Consider the following 24,126-nt stretch of genomic DNA (forward strand, 5'->3'; position numbering starts at 1 on the left):
AGACCAAACAGCAGACTGTTTGACAAAAGCACTCTTTCACTCACATTTTAACTTGCTTCGAGACAAACTCGGTGTGATATCATCACCCACTCGTTTGAGAGGGGCAGTTAGAGAATAACTATAATGTAGTAGTAATTTTAAGAATAACAATAATTAGATAATATAATCAACTCAAATTTGTGTCAAGACGTATAACAGGGGTGTGAATAACTAATTTATATGAATTTAGCTATTTTATAAGAAACCATTTATTAGCAATTGTATATATATATCATCTATATTCAATCAATAAATATCATGGAGAACATTCACTTTGTCAAAATATTTTTATTTCTATCCTATTTTTCTATCTCCTATAACACTGCTATGACACTACATCATCCTTTTGTTGTCAATAAAAACTTTTCTATTTACTCATCATTCGTTTTAGAGTTATAGGCTAAATTATTATGTTAAAAATTATTAAAATTTAAAAACCATATTATTATATCTTCAATATAAAAATTTACTTTTAATTTCATAATTGGAACTCTTGTAAAAATGTTAGAATTTGTCATTTTTAATAAGATTAAATATGTTTTATTCTATGTATTTTATTTTACTCTTTATATTATTTTATTTTGTTTTAATTTTTATATTTTAAAATTATCATTTTAGTATTTTTTTTGTTACGTCCCTATAAAAAAGTAATATAAAAAAAATAGTTAGACATAAGGTGACATTTAAGTTAGTCAACTAATTATTTAACAGTTGTTAAAACCTTAAATTAACACTTTTAACAATATAAAAAATAAAAAATTATAAGAATCAAAATAAAAATAGTATATATTTTTAAAATAAAAAATATATTTAATTTTTTATATAAAGGTCAAAGTACACAAGTATGTTATATGGTACTTTTGAACCCCAAAAATATAAGCGAGTTATATAATTTATATAATATTTTTAAAATATTTTTCCCCAACTTCTATCAATCAGATTAACCATTTTACGTCAATTTTTTTTTCTCCTTCCTTCCTCTTTCTTTCTTTAGAAAATTATTTAATTTCTCTGCCAGTTGTTCTCGGATCCAGTAGAACGTCATGCATACTTCACGCACCGTTAGTGGAAACTTGAAACAGCTTATCAACTTATTATATAATTGCAAATGTAATCAATACATAAAGTTTGTTCAAAGTATATGAGCTGGAACGAGAGAAAGAAATTAAGTCTAATGAATTGCAATGATCACTGGCAGCAAATTGAAAAGCCCCAAAGAGGATTCCTTTGTCATAATTAAAGTAGAGGAACTTTTTCTCAATGCATGCGCAGAGAACCCCAAAAATTGTTAAATCAAGCAATTTTGACATCGATTCTATGTACTATATGACTGCATCGATAGATATAGTTTGACATTCAAGATTTTGCACACACTAGACAATTTTATTTTTTATTTTTGGTTTATCAGGCGCACATTTGTCTATTTAAAGAAAAAGCTACTTTTTTGTTATTTTTCATATTAAATAACTTCAAATTTTATATAATTTCTCATTTTTTTTATAATCTAAATTATTTTTAAAAAATTTTAAACTAAACAGTGTTACTATTAGTTTTGTTCTCAATTAAATACGTCGATACTAAAGCTTAAACCAACAAGTACTTCACTCAAAATAGTATTCCTTTTAGTATTACAGCTTAAGTGTGTCTTACTCTCTTTTTTTCATCAGCAAAATATAATATATAGAATACAAAACAGTTAATTAAATACATAAAATATAATTATTGAACAAATGAATTAAACGCTAATAAGTTGTTCTAGTTTAATATTAGTTAATAAAACTAATAATTAAGAATTCGTGAACTTTACTATAATACTGTTTTACGGCGCATACTGGGTAAGTTGAACGCGCGCCCCTATTCCATTACGTCGGAATGCATGTTTGGAAAGTTAGATAGGCTCACATAAATGACAAAGTAGGGAACTTTTTTCGAACTTTGGAGGGGTCAGCATGAGCCAATAGGAAGAAGGTGAAGACTGGTTACGGCAATTTTGAAGATTGCTCAAGTTATGCATAAGAATTAAGATATAGAGGCTGTGGAAGCAATACATAGAACATAGATTTGCCTTTAGAGCAAGCGAATTGGTGTTGCGTCCTAGTATTTAGTGAGTCACCAAAATACCAAACGGCTCCATTACTGGATAACGCAAGCAAAATTATTTGAGCTGAGTTTATGAGACCTTGGAATTTTGCTCGAGTGAGTGTAAAATATTGTCTTATTTTGTTGCATGCTCACACTCACTTTCTCTGGCTGGCTTGCTATATATATCCTTTGAACCCCCTCTTACATTATCATAGATAGAAACACTTCATCATATCGATTATTAAGATCCGTGCATGAAAATGCAGAAACCCAAACCATGGTTTTGGCTGTGCCTTATGCTCGTGTTCCTCTCGTTTTCCTCATGCAAATCTCGTCCACTCAGAACTTCAACGAATTTGATGGGCGATGCATCCCTAGATTCAGGTTTTGGAGCCCATGCTAGTCTGAGGAGATGGATCTCAGAATTACAAGAAAGTCCACGTATGCCTGTAAGACTCAGTCCTGAGGGACCAGACCCAAAGCATCATTGATCAAGCCCGGGAGAGATTTTTTTCTGCAGGCAGAAATTAAATCAAGCCCATGTTGTAGCCTTCGGGCTTTGGCCTCGTGGCCTGGTAGAATTTTTTTATGTAATTTCTTTTTTTAATTAATAAATTACGGTATTGCACGAAGTAAACGAAGACCATGCAAGAGTTATGACAGTGCGCTTATACTCGTGTAATTAAGACAACAGGATAAGGAAATGATATGAGACTGAGATAGATAATATAATATATGTAAGAGAAAGATAAAAACTCTTATTCACGTGGTTGATGTATATCTGCATAATAAAATAGATAATATTATGTTTTTATTTTTAGTGTTTGAGATGAATAAAATATAAATTATATTTAAATAAAAAATTGTATAACAATTCTTAACTCCTTACTTGATTCAAGATAAAATTTTAAACTATTATAATAGAATAACTCAACAACATAAAACTATCATATTATATTACTTTTGAAAAGGAATATATACACACCAATTTGAAAAAGAAAACGGTCTTACTTCTGTCAAGATCCAATATCTAGATCTAATTTTTATTAGCTTCGGGATACGTACTATAAACTTCCATATTTGAAAACAACAGCATTTTTGTTAATTCAAATAAGTCAAATGGTTGCAAAGTGCAAACTAAGGAATCAGTCATATTTTCCCCTTTTGCTACTCCTCAATGACAATGACAAAGAAGTATTTGTAGTATGTTGGAAAGACAATACAAAAGCACAACCAATAATATAAAGAAGCCCAAACTAAGCATATACCTACAATTAAAACGGTTAAAAAAGTCCAATTTATTCAACCCTACCCCTGGTCCATCCATGTAGGTTAGGACTTTATAGCCCCATGGGCCAAAAAGCTCAACAAATAAAAAGTTTTGGGACCTAGATTCTCTCTTGTAACTGAACGTCCTATCATGTTGATTTTGCATTTTCGTTTAAGTAAAAAAAATTTGCTTAAGCGAAAATACAAAATTTTGGTTGACTAAACAGTCCAGTTCGCGCCAAAATATGAGAGAATCTCAGTCCAAAGTTCTGTGGGCCAAAAAATCCTATGGGTTAAGGTTAGAATCAAGGCTTTACGGGCTAACAAATTTTATAACACACCATAGCACAACATTCAATATCTGTAATGCAAAATGAAATAATTATTTATCAAATTAAAAAAGCTACTTGAAGAACATAATTTTAATTTAACTTTTTAGTAAGATAAATCTACTTTCTAAGATATAGAGTTTGTTTGGTTTACAATATTTTTTATATACTTTTTAATATAAAAAATGCATATCTTAATAAATATTTCTGATTAAGTTTAATTTTATCACATATTATAATTACAGCTAATAATTTAAAACAATATTAAAATTAATTTTATTCAACTTTAAATAAAAAATATAAAATTTAAATAATTAGGTTGTCTTTGATGGTTAAATGGAATTGAAACATACTTATCTATTCAGTGTTTCTTGCAAATAAACTTCCAAATTAGCTCCATCATTATGATGGTATCCAAATTCATACACAGAATGAATTTTAACTTTTAGAAAGATAGAAAATCCAAAATAAATGCATTGCATTTCATACAATGCATGTAGAAAACTATTCTCCTTAAATTTGGGATTTTGGGGTAGCATTTAATCAGTTTTTTAGTAACAAAAAATTTAATCATAATCTGATTTATAAGAAATCAAAGCAGGAGATAAAAAAAATGAATGGACAATGTGATTTTAACCCAAAAAATAGAGATTCTAGTAAGACAAGATAAGAAACCAAAAACAACCAAATCTGTATTTATGCAACAAGTGAGAAACAGTGTTGGCCGCAAGAAGCCATGAGACTGTTGGCCGCAAGAAGATGAATCTCAAAACCTCAATAGCCCATACTATATGCATTCTGGTGAAAACATAGGAGCAATCATCTCTATGCCGCAACTCAATGGAACCAATTATTATCTCTGGAGCAAAAACATCAAGCCAGCGCTCCTTTCAAAGAATAAACACAAGTTCATTGATGGCTTCATCAAAGAAACAAAGAAGACCGATCCACTTTATGATGCATGAGAAAGGTCAAACAATCTTGCAGTAGGATGGATCACCAAAACCGTGTCACCACAAATCGCACAGAGCATTGTCTACATTGATAATGCACATGAGCTATGGGAGGATTTGAAAGACAGATTTGTAAAAAGGAACCATTTTAGGGTTTCAGATTTAGTTCAAGAATTGCATTCAATCAAGCAAGGTGAACGTTCTATCTCTTCCTATCACACTGATTTAAAGATTCTATGGGAAGAATTGGAATCATTGAGACCAATTTCTTCTTATACCTGTGGAGCCCAATGCACTTGCAACATCATAAAAACCTTTAAGCAATATAGAGATTTAAAACATGTTATATGTTTTCTAAAAGGATTAAACGATCAATATGCCCATGTAAGAAGCCAAATACTAATCATAGAATCCCTTCCATCAATCAACAAAGTCTTCTCCTTGATTCTCCATCAAGAAAGGCAATTTGAGAATCCTATGATGGTAGAGTCCAATATTTTTTTCACTATCATGGGGAATGGTTCTAATTGGAGAGGAACTACAGGTGGTAGAAATAACTACCAAAGTGGCCGTGGAAGAGGCAAAAACAATTCCAAAGGATCTATAAGTGGAATGACCAAGGTTTGTAACTTTTATGGTAAGGAGAATCATACTGTGGAAACATGCTACTTTAAGCATGACTTTAAATTCAAGAACAAAAACACTGGTTCATCTATCAATTCTTTCTCCATGGGTCAGATTTCACAAAATCAAGATACTACTAATCAGAATAGTGAGTAAAAGGAATCACTGAGTAATATCACATCTGACCAATATGCACAGATCATGAAAATCCTCAAAACAAGTAATTTACAAGGTCCAGATCATATGATAAATCAAATTTCTTATAATAAATCTGATGAGGGTAAGATTCATCAATCCTTTGCTGAGAAAGGTAATCTTCTTGGCCCCAGTGCTTGGATTTTAGACACTGGAGCCACTGATCATGTGACTAACTGTTTAGATAATTACATTAGCTATTATTCTATAAACCCTATGCAAGTTAAACTCCCTAATGGCACTATTATACATGCTGGATTTTCTGGGACAGTTTCTTTTACTGATAATTTCTATCTTGATCATGTTCTTTTTATTCCTAACTTTCAATTCAATCTTATTTTTGTTCAAAGGTTAACAACATCTTTAAATCATATCCTAATATTTGGTAAATCCTCTTGTGTCATACAGGATATAACTATTTCGAGGATGATTGGACAAGCTAAAGTACAAAACAATTTATACCTATTATAGCATCCTAATAAGCCTATTGTAACTGTTGTTCTTGCTCTGCATTCTTTTAATGAGAAACATGTATTGAACACTATTAGTAATTTTGATTTGTGGCATTATTGCCTTGGGCATCCTTCTCATAAGGTTTTACATCATGTGAACAAATATTTTTCTTATGTTCAATTCAATTCCAATACAGTTTGCAATTTTTGTCATTTTGCCAAACAAACCAAACTCCCTTTTCCCATTAGTCATAGTAAAATATTTCTTTTGAACTTGTACATATGGACATTTGGGGTCTAATTTCTGTTCCTTCAATGCATGGCCATAAATATTTCTTATCTGTGATAGATGATTATTCAAGACATGTTTGAATTTTTCTCATGAAATCTAAGAGTGAAACTAGAGATCTTATTGAGAATTTTATAAATATAGTTTATACACAATTTGGTAAAAGAATCAAATGTATTATATCAAATAATGAAACTGAATTTGTTATGCATCCTGCATATGCTAAGCATGGCATCTTGCACCAAACTTCTTGTGTGGAGACTCCACAACAGAACTCTATTGTTGAAAGGAAGCACAATCATATTCTTAATGTAACTAGAGCCTTATTGTTTCATTCTCATATGACAAAGGTATTCTAGGGATTTGCTGTCAAGCATGCAATATATCTCATTAATAGACTTCCATCACCAATCTTGCAAGGTAAGAATCCTTTTCAATTACTTTACAATGAAGCACCTAATTTGCTTGATCTTAAAGTTTTTGGTAGTCTATGCTACGCTTCTACCTTAATCCAAAATAGATCCAAACTTGACAGTAAGGCTAGAAAATGTGTTTTTCTAGGATATAAAGCTGGTAAAAAAGGGTATATTGTGATGGATCTTTTCTCTAGGCAGTTACATGTTAGTAGGAATGTTATTTTTTATAAGATAGATTTCCATACAAATATACTATTTCTAAAAATATCTCTCCTGTTGACAATACTTTCTTTGATTTTTTTCCTCAAGACATTGCTTCTCACTCTCAATTTACTTCTCCAAATGATGAACACCCTCATATTGCTTCCGCTCCCTGTCATGAAGAACAAAACATTGCTGAAACTGATATCAACACCAATAATACTCCTTTTAATAACAGTGACAGCCAACAAATTAGGAGATCTCAAAGAATTAAGCATCTTCCTAATTACCTTTCTGATTATCACTGCAACTTGTTACATACCCACTCTAATGACCCCTCTGTTGATGCTAAACATCCCTTGAGTTCAGTTCTTTCTTACCAATCCCTTTCACCTACTCACCTCACATATACCTTATTTATTTCTACTCACATTGAACCACACTCTTATTCTAAAGCCATCAAATTTGATCATTGGGTTGAAGTAATGAATGATGAAATACAAGCTTTAACTGAAAATAGGACTTGGTCTATAGTCCCTCTCCTTGCAAAAAAAAAAACTCCCATTGATTCTAAATGGGTTTATAAAATCACATACAAATAAGATGGTTCCATTGAAAGATTGTGGCAAAAGGGTATAATCAAATAGAAGGGTTGGATTACTTTGATACCTTTGCTCCAGTTGCTAAAATGAGTACTATTAGACTTTTTTTGGCCATTGCCTCTTGCCAAAATTGGCATCTTCATCAATTAGATATTAACAATGCTTTTTTGCTTGACGATCTAGACAAAGATGTTTACATGACTATTCCTCAAGGAATCCCTTCAACTGGTCTTGATTATGTATGTAAACTTCATAAATCTCTTTATGGGTTAAAACAAGCTAGCAGACAATGGTTTGCTAAGCTTTCTACTTATCTTACTTCTCTTGGCTATCATCAATCTCAACATGATCATTCTTTATTTACTAAACTTTCTAACAATCATTTTATTGTCATATTGATTTATGTTGATGACTTGATTTTGGCTGGAACAGATACCATAGAAATTCAATTTGTTAAACAACAACTTCATAGCAAATTTAGAATAAAAGATTTGGGTCATCTGAAATATTTCCTTGGGTTGGAGGTGACTTGGTCTCAAACTGGTATTACTTTTTCCCAAAGAAAATATACTTTCGATCTTCTTTCTGATACTGGGTATCTTGCAGCTAAACCAGTCTCAACCCCCATGGTTTAATTCTCCAAGAAATAGGAGCTGAATACTCAACCCTATCATGATGCTCCTGGTTATAGAAGACTAATTGGGAAGCTTCTTTACTTAACAACAATCAGACCTGACATTGCTTTTTCTGTGCAACAACTTAGCCAGTTTATGTCCTATCCCACTAATTCACATCATCAAGCTGCTGTTCAGATTCTTAGGTACTTAAAAGGTGCTCCTGGCCAAGGAATCTTCTATCCAGCTACATCCTCTCTACAACTTAAAGCTTTTAGCGATTCTGATTGGGGGACTTGTTCAGGGACTCGACGATCAATCACTAGTTATTGCATATTTCTGGGTGATTCTCTCATATCATGAAAATCCAAGAAGCAGCCCACTATATCGCGATCTTCTTCCGAGACTAAATATAGAGCCTTGGCTTCCACTTTCTGTGAGCTTCAATGGTTGACATATTTATTTCAAGACTTGAAGATTTCTTTCATCACTCCTTCATTACTATACTGTGATAGTCAGTTTGCTCGTCATATAGCTCACAATGCTATCTTCCATGAACGTACGAAACATATAGAGTTAACTGCCACCTAGTTCGGGAAAAGCTCCAGGCTAAACTTTTTCATTTGCTGTCGATTTCAACTTGCGAGCAAACTGCTAATATCATGACTAAGGCTCTTGATTCTTCTCCTTTTTCTTATTTGGTTTCCAAGCTGAGAGTAATAAATATATACTCTCTAGCTTGAAGGGAAGTATTGGCACTAATAATAATTAGTAATCAATTTTGATATTCTAAAGATATATTTTATTATTATTTAGTTTTAATTAAATCCTTCTAGATACGACTTTGTTTCTAATTACGTAACTTTTTTTTGTATAAATACTTCTTTCTTCTTTGTAATATAATGAATTTACAATCAATAATAAATATTCATTCAGTTTGTATAAACTCTTTTAAATACTTTTGATTGGGTTTATTGTTTCCTCCTGTTTTAACTTACATAGCTCATTATAATTTTACGGAATAACATATAAGGTTAAGTAAAAAGTTAAATAGTTATTTTGCTGTTAAATGACTACTTATTTAAACATTTATTCAATTAGTTATTTTTAAAATAATGACTTATGTCATAAATTTATTAATAAAATTTATTAAGATAAATTATATAAAAATTTTATTAGAATAAATTAAAATTAGCTTATGAGAATTATAAGTTATTTTTTATAAATTATTCACGAGTTCTTTAAAACAAGCACTAAAAGTTGTTGCAAGAGTTAAAGGCATTTTTTTATACTTTCTTAATAATATTTTTTAATAAACAATTAATTTATTTCGTTTAGACAAAAAAAAAAAATTGACAATGCCCACTAAACTAATAATAAATTTATGTTGAAAAAATATTTTCACTAATTAATTTAGTTGAATTTCATAAATTTGGACATACGAACTTATAATTCACGGGTGAATATTGTTTAGTGTGTTTATTATGTTATAATCAGTTTTTTAAAAATATTAACAACACTTCATTTAATATTTTTTTATTGTCTATGTTTATGAGTAACACATACTTAAATAAAAAAATAAAACCTATACCATTTAATAAATTTTTATAAAATTTAATCAATAATAAAAAAAAATGCATCACTGACATTTTTCTTTCAGGTAAATGTAAAAGAGAGAAAGAAAAATATTTTTGTTTGTCAATACATGGCACGAAATGAACCACACACCCAAAACAATATTTACCAAATGTTTTAAAAGGCATGTAACTGCTAATACATGGCACGCAGTGCGCCACAAACCTAAAACAATAAGATGACCTAAAGCTATACCAAACTCCCGTCTTTTTTTGGGGATTTTAATATTAAACGCAACCAGTCAATTCAAAGGTTGTCCATGTAAATTGGAGATAGAAAACGGTTAAATATTATGTGAACAAAATACACCCCCAACACAACAAATGGATATGTATGCCCCTCTCCGAGATCAGGTTTTTAGGTCGTACATGCGTAGTCTTTAAGTTGCTCCTCTTAAATTATTAATATTTTTAATATTAATATACTAGTGTACTACGATTAATTATTTAATATATATATATATATTATTAATATTATTTATTATATTTTTTTATTAAATTTGTAATACCTAATCGATGAAACTTTAGTAAGAATAATTTTATGATAAATTATACTATTTAATTTTTTTAATAGTTGAGGGAGGTCTCAAATATCATCTAGTGAATTTAGTAACTATTTTTTCTTAAATAAATACACTTTCTTTTCTATGGTTCATTAGAAAAAAAACATTTTTTTTTTACATCAACTTCTATATTTGAAAAAGAATAATGAATGACTTAACAATTTGATGGTAAATACATGGGTCTAACTTAAGTCTTTATTAAATTAATAAAAACATATATTATAAGTTGTATCTTTTGAATTATAGAATTAATAGTGTAATCATTAAATAATTTAACAGGTCCATGATTTGCCAGTCATTTGTTGCCTACCAAATAAACAAACATATCCAATTAAAAAGATTACGAGATTTTTTTAAAAGAGTTTTTTAATCAATTTAATTATCTAAAATTATATATGTTATCGTATTAATTCTTTTAAGAAAATTGATTATAGAATTAATATTTTTCAAATATTTTAATTGCCATCATTTTAGTTTTTTAGAATGGCAACTATTGGACACCATCTTATGTAGTTTATTTTCTATATTCATTTTTGAGATGCAAACTTTGAACCTATGGAACAAAGGACACATAACGTATACACATGCCTATAAATAGTCCGTATCTTTGCCTTGGGCCTCTCGTCACCTACACATAATTAATGCGTTAACTCGATTATTAGTTTGCTCACTACTGCAAACAAGTTTAATTTTTCAAATACAGTCATTCCACTCGCTTGGTTAAACTTCTAACCAGAGATTAATTTTAGGTACAATATGGCAAACTTGGTGTTCTGGTTGTGCCTCATATTCGTCCTTGGCTTAGTTTTATACACTAATTCTGAACCTCTTCCTCCTTTTCCAAGGTTGAAGCAAAATGGCATTGAAACAAAGTTGCCATTCGGGAAAAGGGTTTTTCTTGCAGGTTTAGGAGTCCGGGGTGCCAGAAAGATGGCCCAACAGTGGTCCAATCGACTCAGTCCTTACGGTCCTGATCCAAAGCATCATCGATGAATACCATGGAAAAATCATCATCTTTTGGAGCAGATGGCCCCAACCAATAATCCCAGCATCTTGGAGTAGCTGTGATATCCATGTTAACCATGAATAAGTACTTCTTCCATGTTTTAAAGCTTTTTCATTACCAAAAACAGTTTAATTTGGACGTTTAACATCTCTGACTATCAAAATATGCTATATATAGTTTTGCTTTCTTTTTATATTTAGCTGAAATTCTTAATTTCTTGAAAAAAAAATATAACCCAAGTAAAAGCTTAAACAAATAAATACACTAGGCTATTTACTCAAGACATGCGACGAGTTTTAAGTATTTGATTGACCACATCTAATTTAAGGCTAATACACATAATTGAAATCAAATGGCACCTTCACTTCTCAGTAGTTCCTTTTATTTTTTGAAATGTTGATCTATGTTCTTTGATGTTATAAGAATTCGAAATTGATATATAATTTATATCAACTTTGAGAGGAATTTATATGTTGGTTAGAAAGCTTAGGGAAATGAAAGTTCCATGGTACTAATTGCTCCCACATAATTGAGAAGCAAGAGCAGTGGGCAATAATATCACATCGAATCAGTATCGACTTCCATAACACTCATGTACGTGCGTAGAAGTACCTTTCAAAGCTTTTCAATATGCTAGCGAACCCCACAATTGTCACTAATCACTTGCAAAGCTCTTTGATCGTCTATTTGATGTTTTCAAACCTCCAGCAAGCAGGTGCACAACTTGTTCACCTAATTTAGTGGAGGAGAGCGGTAGAGAGAATAAAATACTTACATTCTATAGACTATAATTCATTTTGATCCTTTGAATTTGATTTTTTGGATATTTTAAATGTTATTGGTTTATTCTTTTCTTACGCTCATTATCCTTTTTCCTAACTTACATGGCAAGTACTGAATCAGAAAACTGTTGTTAATTTTATACAAGATCCACAATTTTTTGAATTATCATATTCTTCGTTATGTTATATGATTTCTTCTGCATTTAATAATCTTTTATATATTTTTTAAAATTTGAAAAATATTATCTCTTTACTTTAGTTTTATTTAATATATTAAAATATTTACTAACAATAATAAAAATATTTAATCTTTATTAAAATTATTATATTCAAATATTGTCATATTAATTTTTAATAAAAATTAATATAATTTAATAATACATGTATCATGCACGAAAAAAAAAACTCACGAATTATCGTTACAATATCACTTAGGTGCCCTATTTGATACATAATTTTTTTTAATAAAAATACATATGTAATAATTTATTACATGCGTTATATTTTCTTTGACAAATTGTTAGCGCTATTTCATTTTCATTTAAAAAAATATAAAATACCTATAAAAACACATATAAGTCTTTTTCATATCATCATATATAGGAAGTTGTTATTAGGAACCATTTTTTGTGATTCAAGCGGTGCATGTTTTATATGACCTATGGTGAAGTCATATCTAGTTATTTACAGTGTTATCGACATTTGACCAAGTCCTCGTGTCTTTTGACCAAAATAAAAATCAAGTCTTCGTGTAATTATTTCAGTCCTTATAACAGCATAACGATGACCTGTGCTGATGATGTTTGGCTCTTTATGCGACATCCGCCATGTATTATTATCAATTTGCAGCTGTTTTTCTACCAAAAAGATTGTTCATATCCTCGGAAACCATAATAAGTGCAGTTCTCTTTCCTGTTACCATTGAGTTTTCAAATATTTTTTCTCATGTCACGGTTTTGAAACATTAGATTTAATTTAAAGGTTCACATATTTTTGGCATAGAGTTTACCTCAATTTTGTTTTAAGTTCTTAAGTTTAGCTTTTAATCCATATAGTTTTACTTTCTTTTCTAGTCTACTGTTTTATTATGTAGGGTATTCTCCAAAACACAGTCAAAGATTACTTTTCAAGGTATAAAAATTAATGAAATGAGATTTATCTCTCCCAATTTTCTTTTCCATACCCATAATAAAATGAACCATGATAAATGCTTGTTAAATAATATTGTTTAAATTTTGATTCCTATTGTTTTCATCCTATTTAATTTTGATCTCTTTAACATACTAAACATTTATCTTCATGGTTCTTTTCTGAAGGTGGTAGAATAAACCAAAACTTAAAAAAGAAAACTATAAAAACTAAAAGTTAAACCTACAAAATTTAAGAACAAAAATAGAAATCAAGATAAATTATGAAAACCAAATATATATTTAACTATTTATAAACTTATGAGCTTTTCCTTTTTAATTCGTTAAATAAAGTACAAGCACGGTCAAACTCAGATAAATGTGATATACTCCACAAAAGGTGTTAATGCAAGTTTTTTCAACATTCTTTAATTATGACTAAAATATTAACTATTTTAATTATTATTTTTTGAATATAATAAAATTATTGTATAATTTTGTAAATGTAGTTTTTAATTAAAAATAATAATTTATCATAAACAGACAGAATGAGCCGTAAATTTTTTTTTTCTTTAATTCTTGTGAAGCAAGTGAAGTTGAAGTTTACGAACTCCACATTCGCCAAAGCTCAATGAGGATAGATATCACTCACTGAGTATGTTTTTCGTTGCTATTGAAGTGCATATACTTAATTTGCTAGTTTCTTATACCAAAAATTTCTAAATGAGCTGTCATATACTATTGTCTGCATGCTCATTTCCTAATGGCTTTATTTCATGGGAATTCTGCGGGGCCTAATATCTATAATTATACAAACGCTTCATACTGGTTTATTTACATTCAAGAACAAAAAAGAAAAATCTGAAATAACAGTAGATACTCCCCCAACTTTTAAAGAAACATCTAATAGTTTCAAACAGAGAAGCATGCACTGATTACCCAACATATTGTTTGTCCACAGAATAGCCACAACAAAAGGATGATCCAACTATTATGAGGTAATGCACTTTATTAACACATCTTTCAATAACGCCAACAGTACAATAACCCCCACAAAATAGATACCCCTTCTGTAATATATGATTTTATTACTACAGAAATGCCTTCAGGGGGTCATTAGGGTCAATATCAGCTATTAGTGGGAGATCAACTGGCATGGATTCTAGACTCAAGCCTTCATCTCTCAGCTTTGCGATAACTTCCTCAAAAACAACTCGATTGCCACTTTGAGTGAGATGCAAACCATCACTGCATTACATTTGCCAAAATCATATATTCAAATAAAAACCAAAGATATAATAATATCACTCTTCGATTTATTATTGTTCAAAGCAAGAAAGACAATAGCAGATAAAGAAATTCAAGTAAACAAAATCATTTATCAGTGTCATCCATGCCGCTGTACAATCTAGGTTCTAGGAAAAAACAAAGCCGAGTTTTTTTTGTAGCTTCAATATAGTAAAACTAAATTTTCAGTAGTCTCTGCTGTTTTAATCAAACCATACTGATCACAGAATGACATTCTTTGCAAACTACCAAATTGGTAATTTTGGCATAACTGGAGCCTCAATTAGGTACACGTAGATATAAATTCGAAAAACCACATCAGCAATGAAAACCTCATTATTCATAAGTTTATATGTTATGCCGTAATGACAATTCAATCCACGTTCAGTTAAATTACAAGACAGCTAACATGTTTGTTAGCATTATAGGATATACAAAGAAGGTAAAAGTTTTCAGAAACCTTAGATGACTTTTTCTCCAGTCAGGGAACTGTTGCATTTTGGTCCAGAGATCAACCACCGGAACTCCACATTCTCCAGCCACAGCAATGCATCCTCTAGCATACTCACCAGCAGCTTCATTTGTCCTTTCAGGAAGACCCTGTGGATTATCTACATACGGGAATCTGCAACAGTTTTTTAGAAGACAACTCCTCAAGTTTAAGCTCCATTGTATAGTATCTCTTAACTCTTATAAATGAAGAAAGTTTAATAGAAGCAGTGAAAATATGACGAACAAAGGGCCAATAAAACAAACCTAAGACGTGCATCATCATCAATTGGAGGAGGTGTTATTAGGAGAACAGGAGTTGTGGGCCATTGCTTCTGCATTTCAAAGGAAAACTTGCAATATATAATTTTAACATTTATATAAGAGGCTTAAATTTAAAACATATTGATATGATTTAAAGAAAAATAAATGAATCCCCTTATTCTCCTCCACTGCAAGACATAGATGTAACGGGCATTGTTTTCATGTTTTTAATATTAAAAGGTACCAGCTTACTCTAATCTACCTGGTGTAGAAAAAACTATATATGGTATCGGAATAGTCAGGGCAGATTTCTTTTGATGCAATTTTGGATCTTGCTTTCTTTGATAGCTTTATCCAAGTGGAAATAATGGGGATAAGGACATAAAAAAATAATGGATAAAAAGAAAGTACATTGGTGTCAGACAAATATAGAAAATGTAACAGAGGTATGTTATATACTATATATGCTAGATCCGGTAAAGCCCAGAAGACAGTAGTGTTTTCATAACAAACCACAACGTCCAAGCTTTGTCTCAAGAATAAAGAGATGATTTACCCTTGAACTTTGCTATACCCCAGATACCTGGATGTCATCCATGAGAAAGAATACCAACTAAACAAAATCAATTCTTCAAATATTATTTATACCAAAATGTAAAACAAATAGACCTTTAAATGTTCACAAACTAAAATTCTAAAAATAAGGAAAAAACACTCCTCCTTAGCTTAGAGATTTACTGATGTAAATCAACTTTGTGACTAAAAGCCCTAAATTCACCCTTATATATTAGTTTAGGACACACAGTAAAGTAATCTTTCAATTAATTTATCTTTAGAAAATAACACTTCACTATTACTATTTAATTTTACATTTTAATTCTTTCAATTCATTATGCATGTATTTTTAATAATTTAAAATTTTTTCTCTTTAAAATTATACATGTTATGCTCTGCCTGAATAAATTACATTTACATGCCTTACAATTAAATTTTCTCTCGAACATTATTTTAAACTTATATTTCTTACGCTTCACTTGGATTTACAACTGTACTATGAGAATACAATGTACTCATTACTTGAATTTAGCTCTTTTAAAATGAGAAAAATTATAAACTAAAAAAGGGTAAAAGTATATCGGTATATCCAGCCTTAATTCTAATTAAACTGCCTTATAAACTAATTCAATTTCAAAACAAAGGTAAATCCATGCTTATTTTTTCAATTTTGCACATGTTAACACTTAAGACTAGTTAAATTACTATCAATTTCTGTCCACATCCTAACAATGGCACCTACTTTTATCTATTTCATCCTTTCTAACTTTTGCTGATGAATATAGTCCATACATTCATTATACACATCTTCCCATTAAATTAAAAAACTCATATAATAGAAGTGTCAACATCCATCAAGCCCGTGGGCCTCACGAGGGTCAATAACCTTCCTCCCGTAATGTTTAAGAAGAGGCACCATTCTTCCACTCCTAAAGTAAAAGTGGGTCTTCCGCGCAATCCTATTCATCTAACAGCAATATTCGACCAGACCGAATAACATAATTGCATGGGAGGCAAAGAAAGACACGAGAAAGAAGACACAAAAAGGTTTAGGTCGTGAAAACAACGGTAGGCTCCCTCCAACTAACACTTCGCAGTTTCCCCCAAAAGAAAGCCAATAAAAAAACGTGAACTCTACACAAACATCTCGTGCAAGCTCCACCTCCCATAGCAAAAGCCCTTTTGACAGCGTCTTATGGTCAAGTGGCAAACAACAACCACAGTACTCCCATAGCCACACCGACTGCACGTGTGTTTATCTGAAACAACTTCTCAATTCTCATTGGGCCCCACTTCTCCAATTCAATTCCTGAAACCCCACAACCGCATTTGACCACCCCAAGACGAAAAAGTCATCATAACACCAAACCCCACCAATCGACACATGATTAACCCTTTCGTGTCATGCAATATACGCAACCAAAGCACGCTTATCAAGCCCACAAGAGTCAAAACTAAAAATATAACCCCCTTTTGTGCCACTCAAAAACAGTGACTGTGACCCTTTTCTGGCTTTCAACACCCTACAACTTTTGCCTAATCATTAAATCTAATAAACACTTGCTGCAACAGAAACAGGTTACCTTGAAGAAGGAAACAATGGAGCGAAGATTCTGCTTGTATTCGTGGAGTGGCACGTGTTGAAAAGCAGAACATCTATCTGGAAGACTAGCGTCGTTAGCCCCAAAGAAAATGGTGACAGCAAGAGGTGCTGCTCCGGTTCCACCGTCACCGCCCAGGGACCCAGGGAAAACCCTATCCAACACCTTGAGCGCCCACCTTGTGTTATACCCACTATACCCTCTTAGCACCACATCAACCTGGTGAACAAAAAGCTTAAAACTTAACCTTAAAATGGTGAAACCCACGAAAGACAAAAACAAAAAGGAAACAAAATGGGAATACCGAGCGAGAGAAATGGTGGGCGAGAGAAGCACCCCATCCTCCAACATCGAAGGAATCCTCGGTGATTGAATCACCAAAGAGAAAGATCTTGGGGCGGGTCATGAGGAGGAAGAGAAGATGAGAGGGGAAATGGGTGAGTGGGAAATGCAGAATCGATTGCGTGTATGCTGCTACGATGTTGATGCATTGGTCATTCTCATTAAATAAAGCTGCAAGTGAGGTTTTGGTGGAAAAAGGCTGCTGATATTTAATTCATTGCATTGCACTAAAAAGGTACGTCCTGACACAGACACTAACAGGGGCGGCGAACGACAGCGACCCAAAGGCCTCCACCACTTCCCATTCTTTTTTTAGCTAAAATAAATCCAATTACCATAAATACATACAATTGTCAAAGAAAGGACAAAATTTATATTCAGGATTACATAATTATGCATATTCTGTATGTTGTTTTTCTAATTTAAATTTATATTTAATTTCAGTAATAAATACTTTTATTTGATAATTAAAATCAAAGTAAACATTCACATATATGAAATATCCAACGTTAATAAATTTATCCTTTTAAATTTTAAACATTAAATCTCTAAATAAATAAATACCAATCAATTTAATTTTGATCGTAAATATTAGTTAAAAGTTATATACCTTAAATAATATTATTTTAAGATCTTCTATAAATAATTAATTTTTTCATTGATAATATTTTTCAACTTTAACATTTTTTTCTTTTTTTCTCATCTTCATTTTTTATGGAAACAGTGTCGTCAATATAATTTATCACTCTTTCCATGATTAAATAAATTCATAGTCTGATTCATTATGCTATCGTTTTATCGACCACATCAATCTTTTTAAAATTAAAATAATATTATTTTATGTTTAGAATAAATTTCACTATGTCGCTATTTTTGTTATCACAATTTAATGTGTTTTTTTTTTACGATAAGTAAAATGCATGACTAACATTTAAATTTTAAAATATAAAAAACTAAGTTGATTGATGCGACGTAGACTAAAGTAAAAGTTTATTTATTAAAATTGATGCCAATTATGAAAATAAAATATTAATTTGTATTGATTTAATGTTGGGTTCCATCTATTTTTTATGATTTATTTTAATAATTTTAAAAATATTTATAAAGTTATTATATTAACATGTTAAAAAAATAAATATAAAAAATTATTAATAAGAAGATATTGTAAGAGGACTCTTTTTAAAATCAAACTCTTCTATGTATTTTTGGGGTCCAACCTTATTCTCCACTTTCACTCAAGCTCAACATAATATCCAACCCAACCCAGTTGAATCGGATTCATATATGTTGGGCTAAGATCGCACCTCGATGGATGTATTGGGCTATGCAAACCATTGGGCCGAACAAATTAATGAATCCGAAAATGGAACTCACTAGGCCCATTCCTTTTGTGAAGAAGTCTAAACCGCTCTCCCCATTCATCTGTAACGCAAGCATCGGCGCACCACCGCACACGCTTCCCCCGAGAAGGTTCATTCTAACCATCACTGCTCAATTCATATACACATTTTTAATTAAATTTCAATGTATATCTAAATTTAGCTCAATTCCACAATCCTATCCTAACAAATACTCGTAATTCTCTTCACAGATGCTCGCAAAAACGAGGAAGGTTTCAGGGCGCGGCGAAGGCGTTGCAGCAAACTATGCATTTGGTCCTGCCGAAGATGATATAATCATCAAACACAGGCTTCTCACACGAGCCACAACCACTAGAGGTGAACCTCCATTGAAAAAGCTTCAGAAGAAGTTCACCTCCTTCGCCTCCGAGGTCGACAAGGACGAAGATAACTACAACGACTGTGAAAAACTCGCCAGGGCCTTTTTGCAGGAATTGACCACTTTCGAGATTCCACTTCTCAAGAGCAAGGCAATTGTTGAGGCAAACATTAGAGAGAAAGAGAATTTCACTGAATTGAAAGATGAAATGAATCGGAAGATCTTGCAGGCACAGGCTGATATTGAAGATCTCAAGAAGCAGCTTGAAGAGAGTAAGGTTGAGAGACGGCATAAGGAGGAGTGTGAGGCTATTAGGAAGCTGATTGCACTGCAACCGCCGAGGTCGGAGACGCAGAAGCTTATATCGGAGTTGGAGAAAGAGATTGCGGCGTTAGATGCCGAGAACACGGCTGGTTCCAGATTGTTGGAGCTTCGGAAGAAGCAGTTTGCTCTTTTGTTGCACGTGGTATGTGGCTGTTTGCTTAATGCTGTGACTTGTGTGGTTTTTTGTGTTCTTTTGCTTTTCTGATATATACAATGTGGGAATTTAATCTGCAGTTCAGTTCTGTTTTACTGTTAGCTTTGTATCTATATGTTATGCCTCACTGTTCAGATTGTGCTGATGTTTGTATCTGTTAAATTAGGTCTAGAAATTGCAACCACTTTTATGAATTATATAGCACCTTTATTGTGAGTAGAGATCATGGTGCTATTGCTAAAATAACACATGGTGTATCACCCACTATTTTGAGCACAGGGCACATTATAAAATATATCTGTTATTTGATTATGATCAAATGACACCAATATTGGGATGGAACCAATGTCTAAGAAAACCTAAACTCACACCGAAAATTTAACTGTCTTGTACAATTCCATTGAAATTAACCTCTAAACACAACGTCATCTACTTACAAATGATATGTTAAAAATTACATGCTATTCTTTGAAATGGTAGGGGGCATGTATAGGTGAAGCTCTTCTAGGTTGCGTCTGGGTATTTTTAGAAGTGGAATTCATCCTCCACGTGAATAGCCTGAGTCAAAAAGAGAGAATGGAGAAGCAAAGAAGTGAAGAGAAAATGAAGAAACAAAGAATGCAAAAACAGATATAGAGAACATTAAACAGAAAAATAAACAAAGAATGTGGGGTTAAGAAGTTTATATGCCCTTGAGCTCACCACTAAGACATGTATACAAAAAAGGAGGTCTGAAATGAGAAAGAACGGAGCTGACACTAATTTTGATGCCAGTATGGACTGAATTTGGAGTGGATGGTTGGGGAAAGACAAATGAGTAGTTATGATGTAAATGAACTGCTGGCAACATAAGAGTGGAGAAGGAACCGTTGAGAAGGATTTGTCAGAGAAGGAGGGAAGGTATAAGGTGGGGAACTTAGTGAAGATAGGCAATCATTACGTAAAGTTAAGAAGAGAGAGTTTTGGTGGTAGTATTCCTTGGTTTCAGGGAAACCATTGTGTCTTTCTGTTGGAATTATATTTTGTTTTACTGTTTTCTACCGTTTTCTGCATTTGAATTTCTATAAACCAGAGGACATCCCCTGCATTATTAGTTGATTTCCAGTTTGTAACAGAAGTAAAGTTTATGGCACATTAGTCTGAAGACTAAAACGTGGAAGTCATGTGTGTCTAAATTTAGAAAAAGAAATGGATGCAAGAGGTATAAGGTTTGAAACACATGTCGAAGGGGTAATTTAAATTTATAAAACAGTATTTCAGGGTTATTTAATTGTGGCATGCAGCTTTTAAATTGGTGAATGGCATGAAAACTGTCTAATAATGTATTTATATTAGTAGGTCTGGACTGGAACAAGTTATTGTAACTTTTTATTTTATCACTTAAAATGGTTATGCAATTTATGAGGTTGTTGTCAAATAATATTGTGTGATAATTAAATTCATCATTCTGCTGTATTTTCTCTTTTGAGGTTTTTACTCAAGACTTCAGTGTGAATGATGCCTTTTAATTCCCTAATTTCCCTTGGTAAGAAATTGTAACCACTCATTTTTCTCCAAAATTGATGCGAATGTAACATTATGAAAAGAGTTTCATTCCCTCATTCTCAACCTTGATATAATTCAGTTATTGACCATTCCCGTTTCTTTTCTTTTGACTTGTCAAATGAAGGATTGTACCTCTGTTATGCTAACCTTTGTTGGCAGTGCAAACTGAGACATTTATATGTAACTTGCTTGAGTCAATAGTGCTTCAGCAAGGCACTTTGGTTCAAGGATTTCACAATAAGTTGATGTATATTTTCTATTTAGCTTTTTTTCCCATGTGACCATGTCTCATGAATTTTGTTCCTCCACTATGTTGTGTGTTTCATTGCCTATCTTATGAACTATAAGCATCATGAATCCAAAATTCGGACAGCTGACATCTTTTATTGTGTCAATGTTAGCTGTTGATGTAAACATATATTTTGTTTCGTGTCCTTCCTGCAGGTGGATGAGTTGCAGAACACAATAGAGGAAGAGCAAAAGAGTCTAGTTGAGGAGATGAGAATGGCAACTGAGGAACTTAAGAATGGGATGGAGGATACAAGTGGGGGAACGGAAGCAATGGCAATTGACCAGTAACTGGATTGAACATCAGCTTGCCTGTTGTAATATCTAATACACTTCAATCATGGTTTGTTATCCTACAGTGACTAGGGACCATATGTAAATGAAATATCAGTATTATTATGCTAGTGCTTAGACCTTAGTAACTTTTTGATTGGAATTTTCTATGAAATTTTGTCTGACCATACGCTCAATATTGTGGGACTCTCCCCTATATTTTTCTTTTGATCGTATTTTTACAAAACAATGTAATGCACTCACGGACGATATTTGTATGGTGTACAAGTACAACTAACAAAACCATACGGATCGGGGTATGACAATTTTTAAAAACAAAAATGTAATTATAGTAGGTATATAATGAAATATTAATAATTTGTTTTTGTATGTTTATAATTATACATGTATATAATGTTATTTCATTTTAATAAAAATGCCATCTTAAAGTACAACTTCAAACAAAGCCTGTTCGCTCCAAATTGTTCATCATAAACTTCAGATTGACAATAAACACTCAATTCTATTTTTGCAAATTTCATTCCATTAAAATTAATTTTACAGGATTAATTGTGAATTTTATTTTAAAAATATTTTATATAAATAATCTAGACAGTATAAATTGATTTATTTTAAATTTAATATATATATATATATATAATAACAAAAAATCCTTTTTTCTTTCTTGTAAATCAAATAACTAGTCCTCTCCTTTAAAATCCCTTTGCTCTTTTTCTTTTTCTTTCTATTAATTTTTTTTCCATTTTTCTCTTCTTACCAAACATTGTTTCAAAAATAAAAACTACTAAAAAAATTATATTTCTGTGATTTTGTGAAACGCCTATTTGTTTATGCCCCAAAAAAATAGTTGCATATATGTTAGGAATTCAGTAAGATTATTGTTTAGTGGTAATGAAGTTTTGGGGGGGCGGGGGAAGCCTTTTTCCAGCTATTTTTGCACAAAAATTAGTTTTGAAATAAGAATGGAATTTGTAAAAGAAAAATTCAAACAAAATAATTAAATGTAAATATTTGATTGAAGTGTTAATGATCATTTACATACATATTTATGACCAAATAATTTGAATACATCAACATTACACATTTATTATATTTGGTGAGATAAAAAGGAACTTTGATATATTGAAGGTGATAAATCGTATCAAGTCTTGTCATTTTAGTTTTTTACGTAACATATAGAAAAAGAAGCACACATTCCTTTTGGGATCCAAATCCTCTGCAGTTTTGGAAAGAACCGCAGCTTGCAGTTTAAATTCGCTTAAGCGAATTTAGTAAAAAGTAATTTTCACTTAAGTCAAAAAATTGGCTTAAGTCAAAATTACAAAAAATTTCAAAACTTCATATTCTTTCTCTTTAAACTACAGAAAAGTTGATAAACATTTGTGCAAGATCATGTGGTCACACTTTAATGGTCATGCACAAAAAACTTAAGTGTTTCAAAATATGTAATAAATAACTATTTCTCAACAAATTTTTTGAAGTTATCATTCTTATAATTCTTATCATCATTCTCAACAATTTAACTTGATTCCAAATGGTTCAACCTCACCAATGTTTAGCACAAGTAGCACACTAGACAATATATATTGGAAACATTTGTGCAAGATCACGTGGTTACACTTTATGGTCATACCACAAAAACTTAAGTTTTTCAAAACATGTAATAATGCAACTATTTCTCAACCAATTTTTCAAAATTATCATTTCTATAATCCTTATCATCATTCTTAACAATTCAACTTGATTTCAAATGGTTCTACCTCACTAATGTTTAGTACAAGTAGCATACTAGACAATACATTTAGAATATTTGGTGGGATGAAATATGTAATAGTTTTTAGTAACTAGGTAGTCATTGATGAGAAACAAAAGTTTTTCAAACTTTTGCAATTTAGAGAGGAAGAAGATGAAGTTTTGAAATTTTTTGCAATTTTGGCTTAAGCTAATTTTTTTAACTTAAGCGAAAATCACTTTTTGACTAAATTTGCTTAAGCGAATTATTTTGGCTTAAGCCAAAATCACTAATAAACCACTCATTTTTGTGCAATTCTTCTAAGGATATGATATTGTTTTTCTACCAAAGGTGT

The 24,126-nt window shown here is 31.4% G+C and overlaps 2 protein-coding genes across 2 annotated transcripts; one reads left to right on the forward strand and one right to left on the reverse strand.

Moving 5' to 3' along the window:
- Positions 1-14,164: 14,164 nt before the first annotated feature.
- LOC113852839 (GDSL esterase/lipase At5g45920) lies at positions 14,165-17,834 on the reverse strand. Its single transcript, XM_027483222.1, has 5 exons — positions 17,678-17,834; positions 17,356-17,592; positions 15,221-15,288; positions 14,925-15,089; positions 14,165-14,425 (listed from the first exon to the last, which is right to left on the reverse strand). The coding sequence occupies exons 1-5, from the start codon at positions 17,777-17,779 to the stop codon at positions 14,269-14,271; spliced, it is 729 nt and encodes a 242-aa protein (XP_027339023.1). The 5' UTR covers positions 17,780-17,834; the 3' UTR covers positions 14,165-14,268.
- A 1,207-nt stretch (positions 17,835-19,041) lies between these two features.
- Positions 19,042-22,284, forward strand: LOC113848733 (THO complex subunit 7A-like). The gene is made up of 3 exons (XM_027478187.1): positions 19,042-19,185; positions 19,307-19,900; positions 21,902-22,284. The coding sequence occupies exons 2-3, from the start codon at positions 19,307-19,309 to the stop codon at positions 22,034-22,036; spliced, it is 729 nt and encodes a 242-aa protein (XP_027333988.1). The 5' UTR covers positions 19,042-19,185; the 3' UTR covers positions 22,037-22,284.
- Positions 22,285-24,126: the final 1,842 nt, after the last annotated feature.

The sequence above is a fragment of the Abrus precatorius genome, unplaced genomic scaffold (assembly GCF_003935025.1).
Source record: "Abrus precatorius isolate BTA unplaced genomic scaffold, Abrus_2018 Scaffold10, whole genome shotgun sequence".
NCBI classification, from domain to species: domain Eukaryota; kingdom Viridiplantae; phylum Streptophyta; class Magnoliopsida; order Fabales; family Fabaceae; genus Abrus; species Abrus precatorius.

Excerpts from the sequence above, each read along its gene's own strand:
- LOC113852839 (XM_027483222.1), bottom strand. The coding sequence starts at position 17,779 with ATGACCCGCCCCAAGATCTTTCTCTTTGGTGATTCAATCACCGAGGAT. Across the intron at positions 17,593-17,677 it reads CCCACCATTTCTCTCGCTCG|GTTGATGTGGTGCTAAGAGG; the intron begins GTATTCCCATTT and ends TTTGTTCACCAG. Across the intron at positions 14,426-14,924 it reads TGGAGAAAAAGTCATCTAAG|TGATGGTTTGCATCTCACTC; the intron begins GTTTCTGAAAAC and ends AATGTAATGCAG.
- LOC113848733 (XM_027478187.1), top strand. The coding sequence starts at position 19,307 with ATGCTCGCAAAAACGAGGAAGGTTTCAGGGCGCGGCGAAGGCGTTGCA. Across the intron at positions 19,901-21,901 it reads TTGCTCTTTTGTTGCACGTG|GTGGATGAGTTGCAGAACAC; the intron begins GTATGTGGCTGT and ends TCCTTCCTGCAG.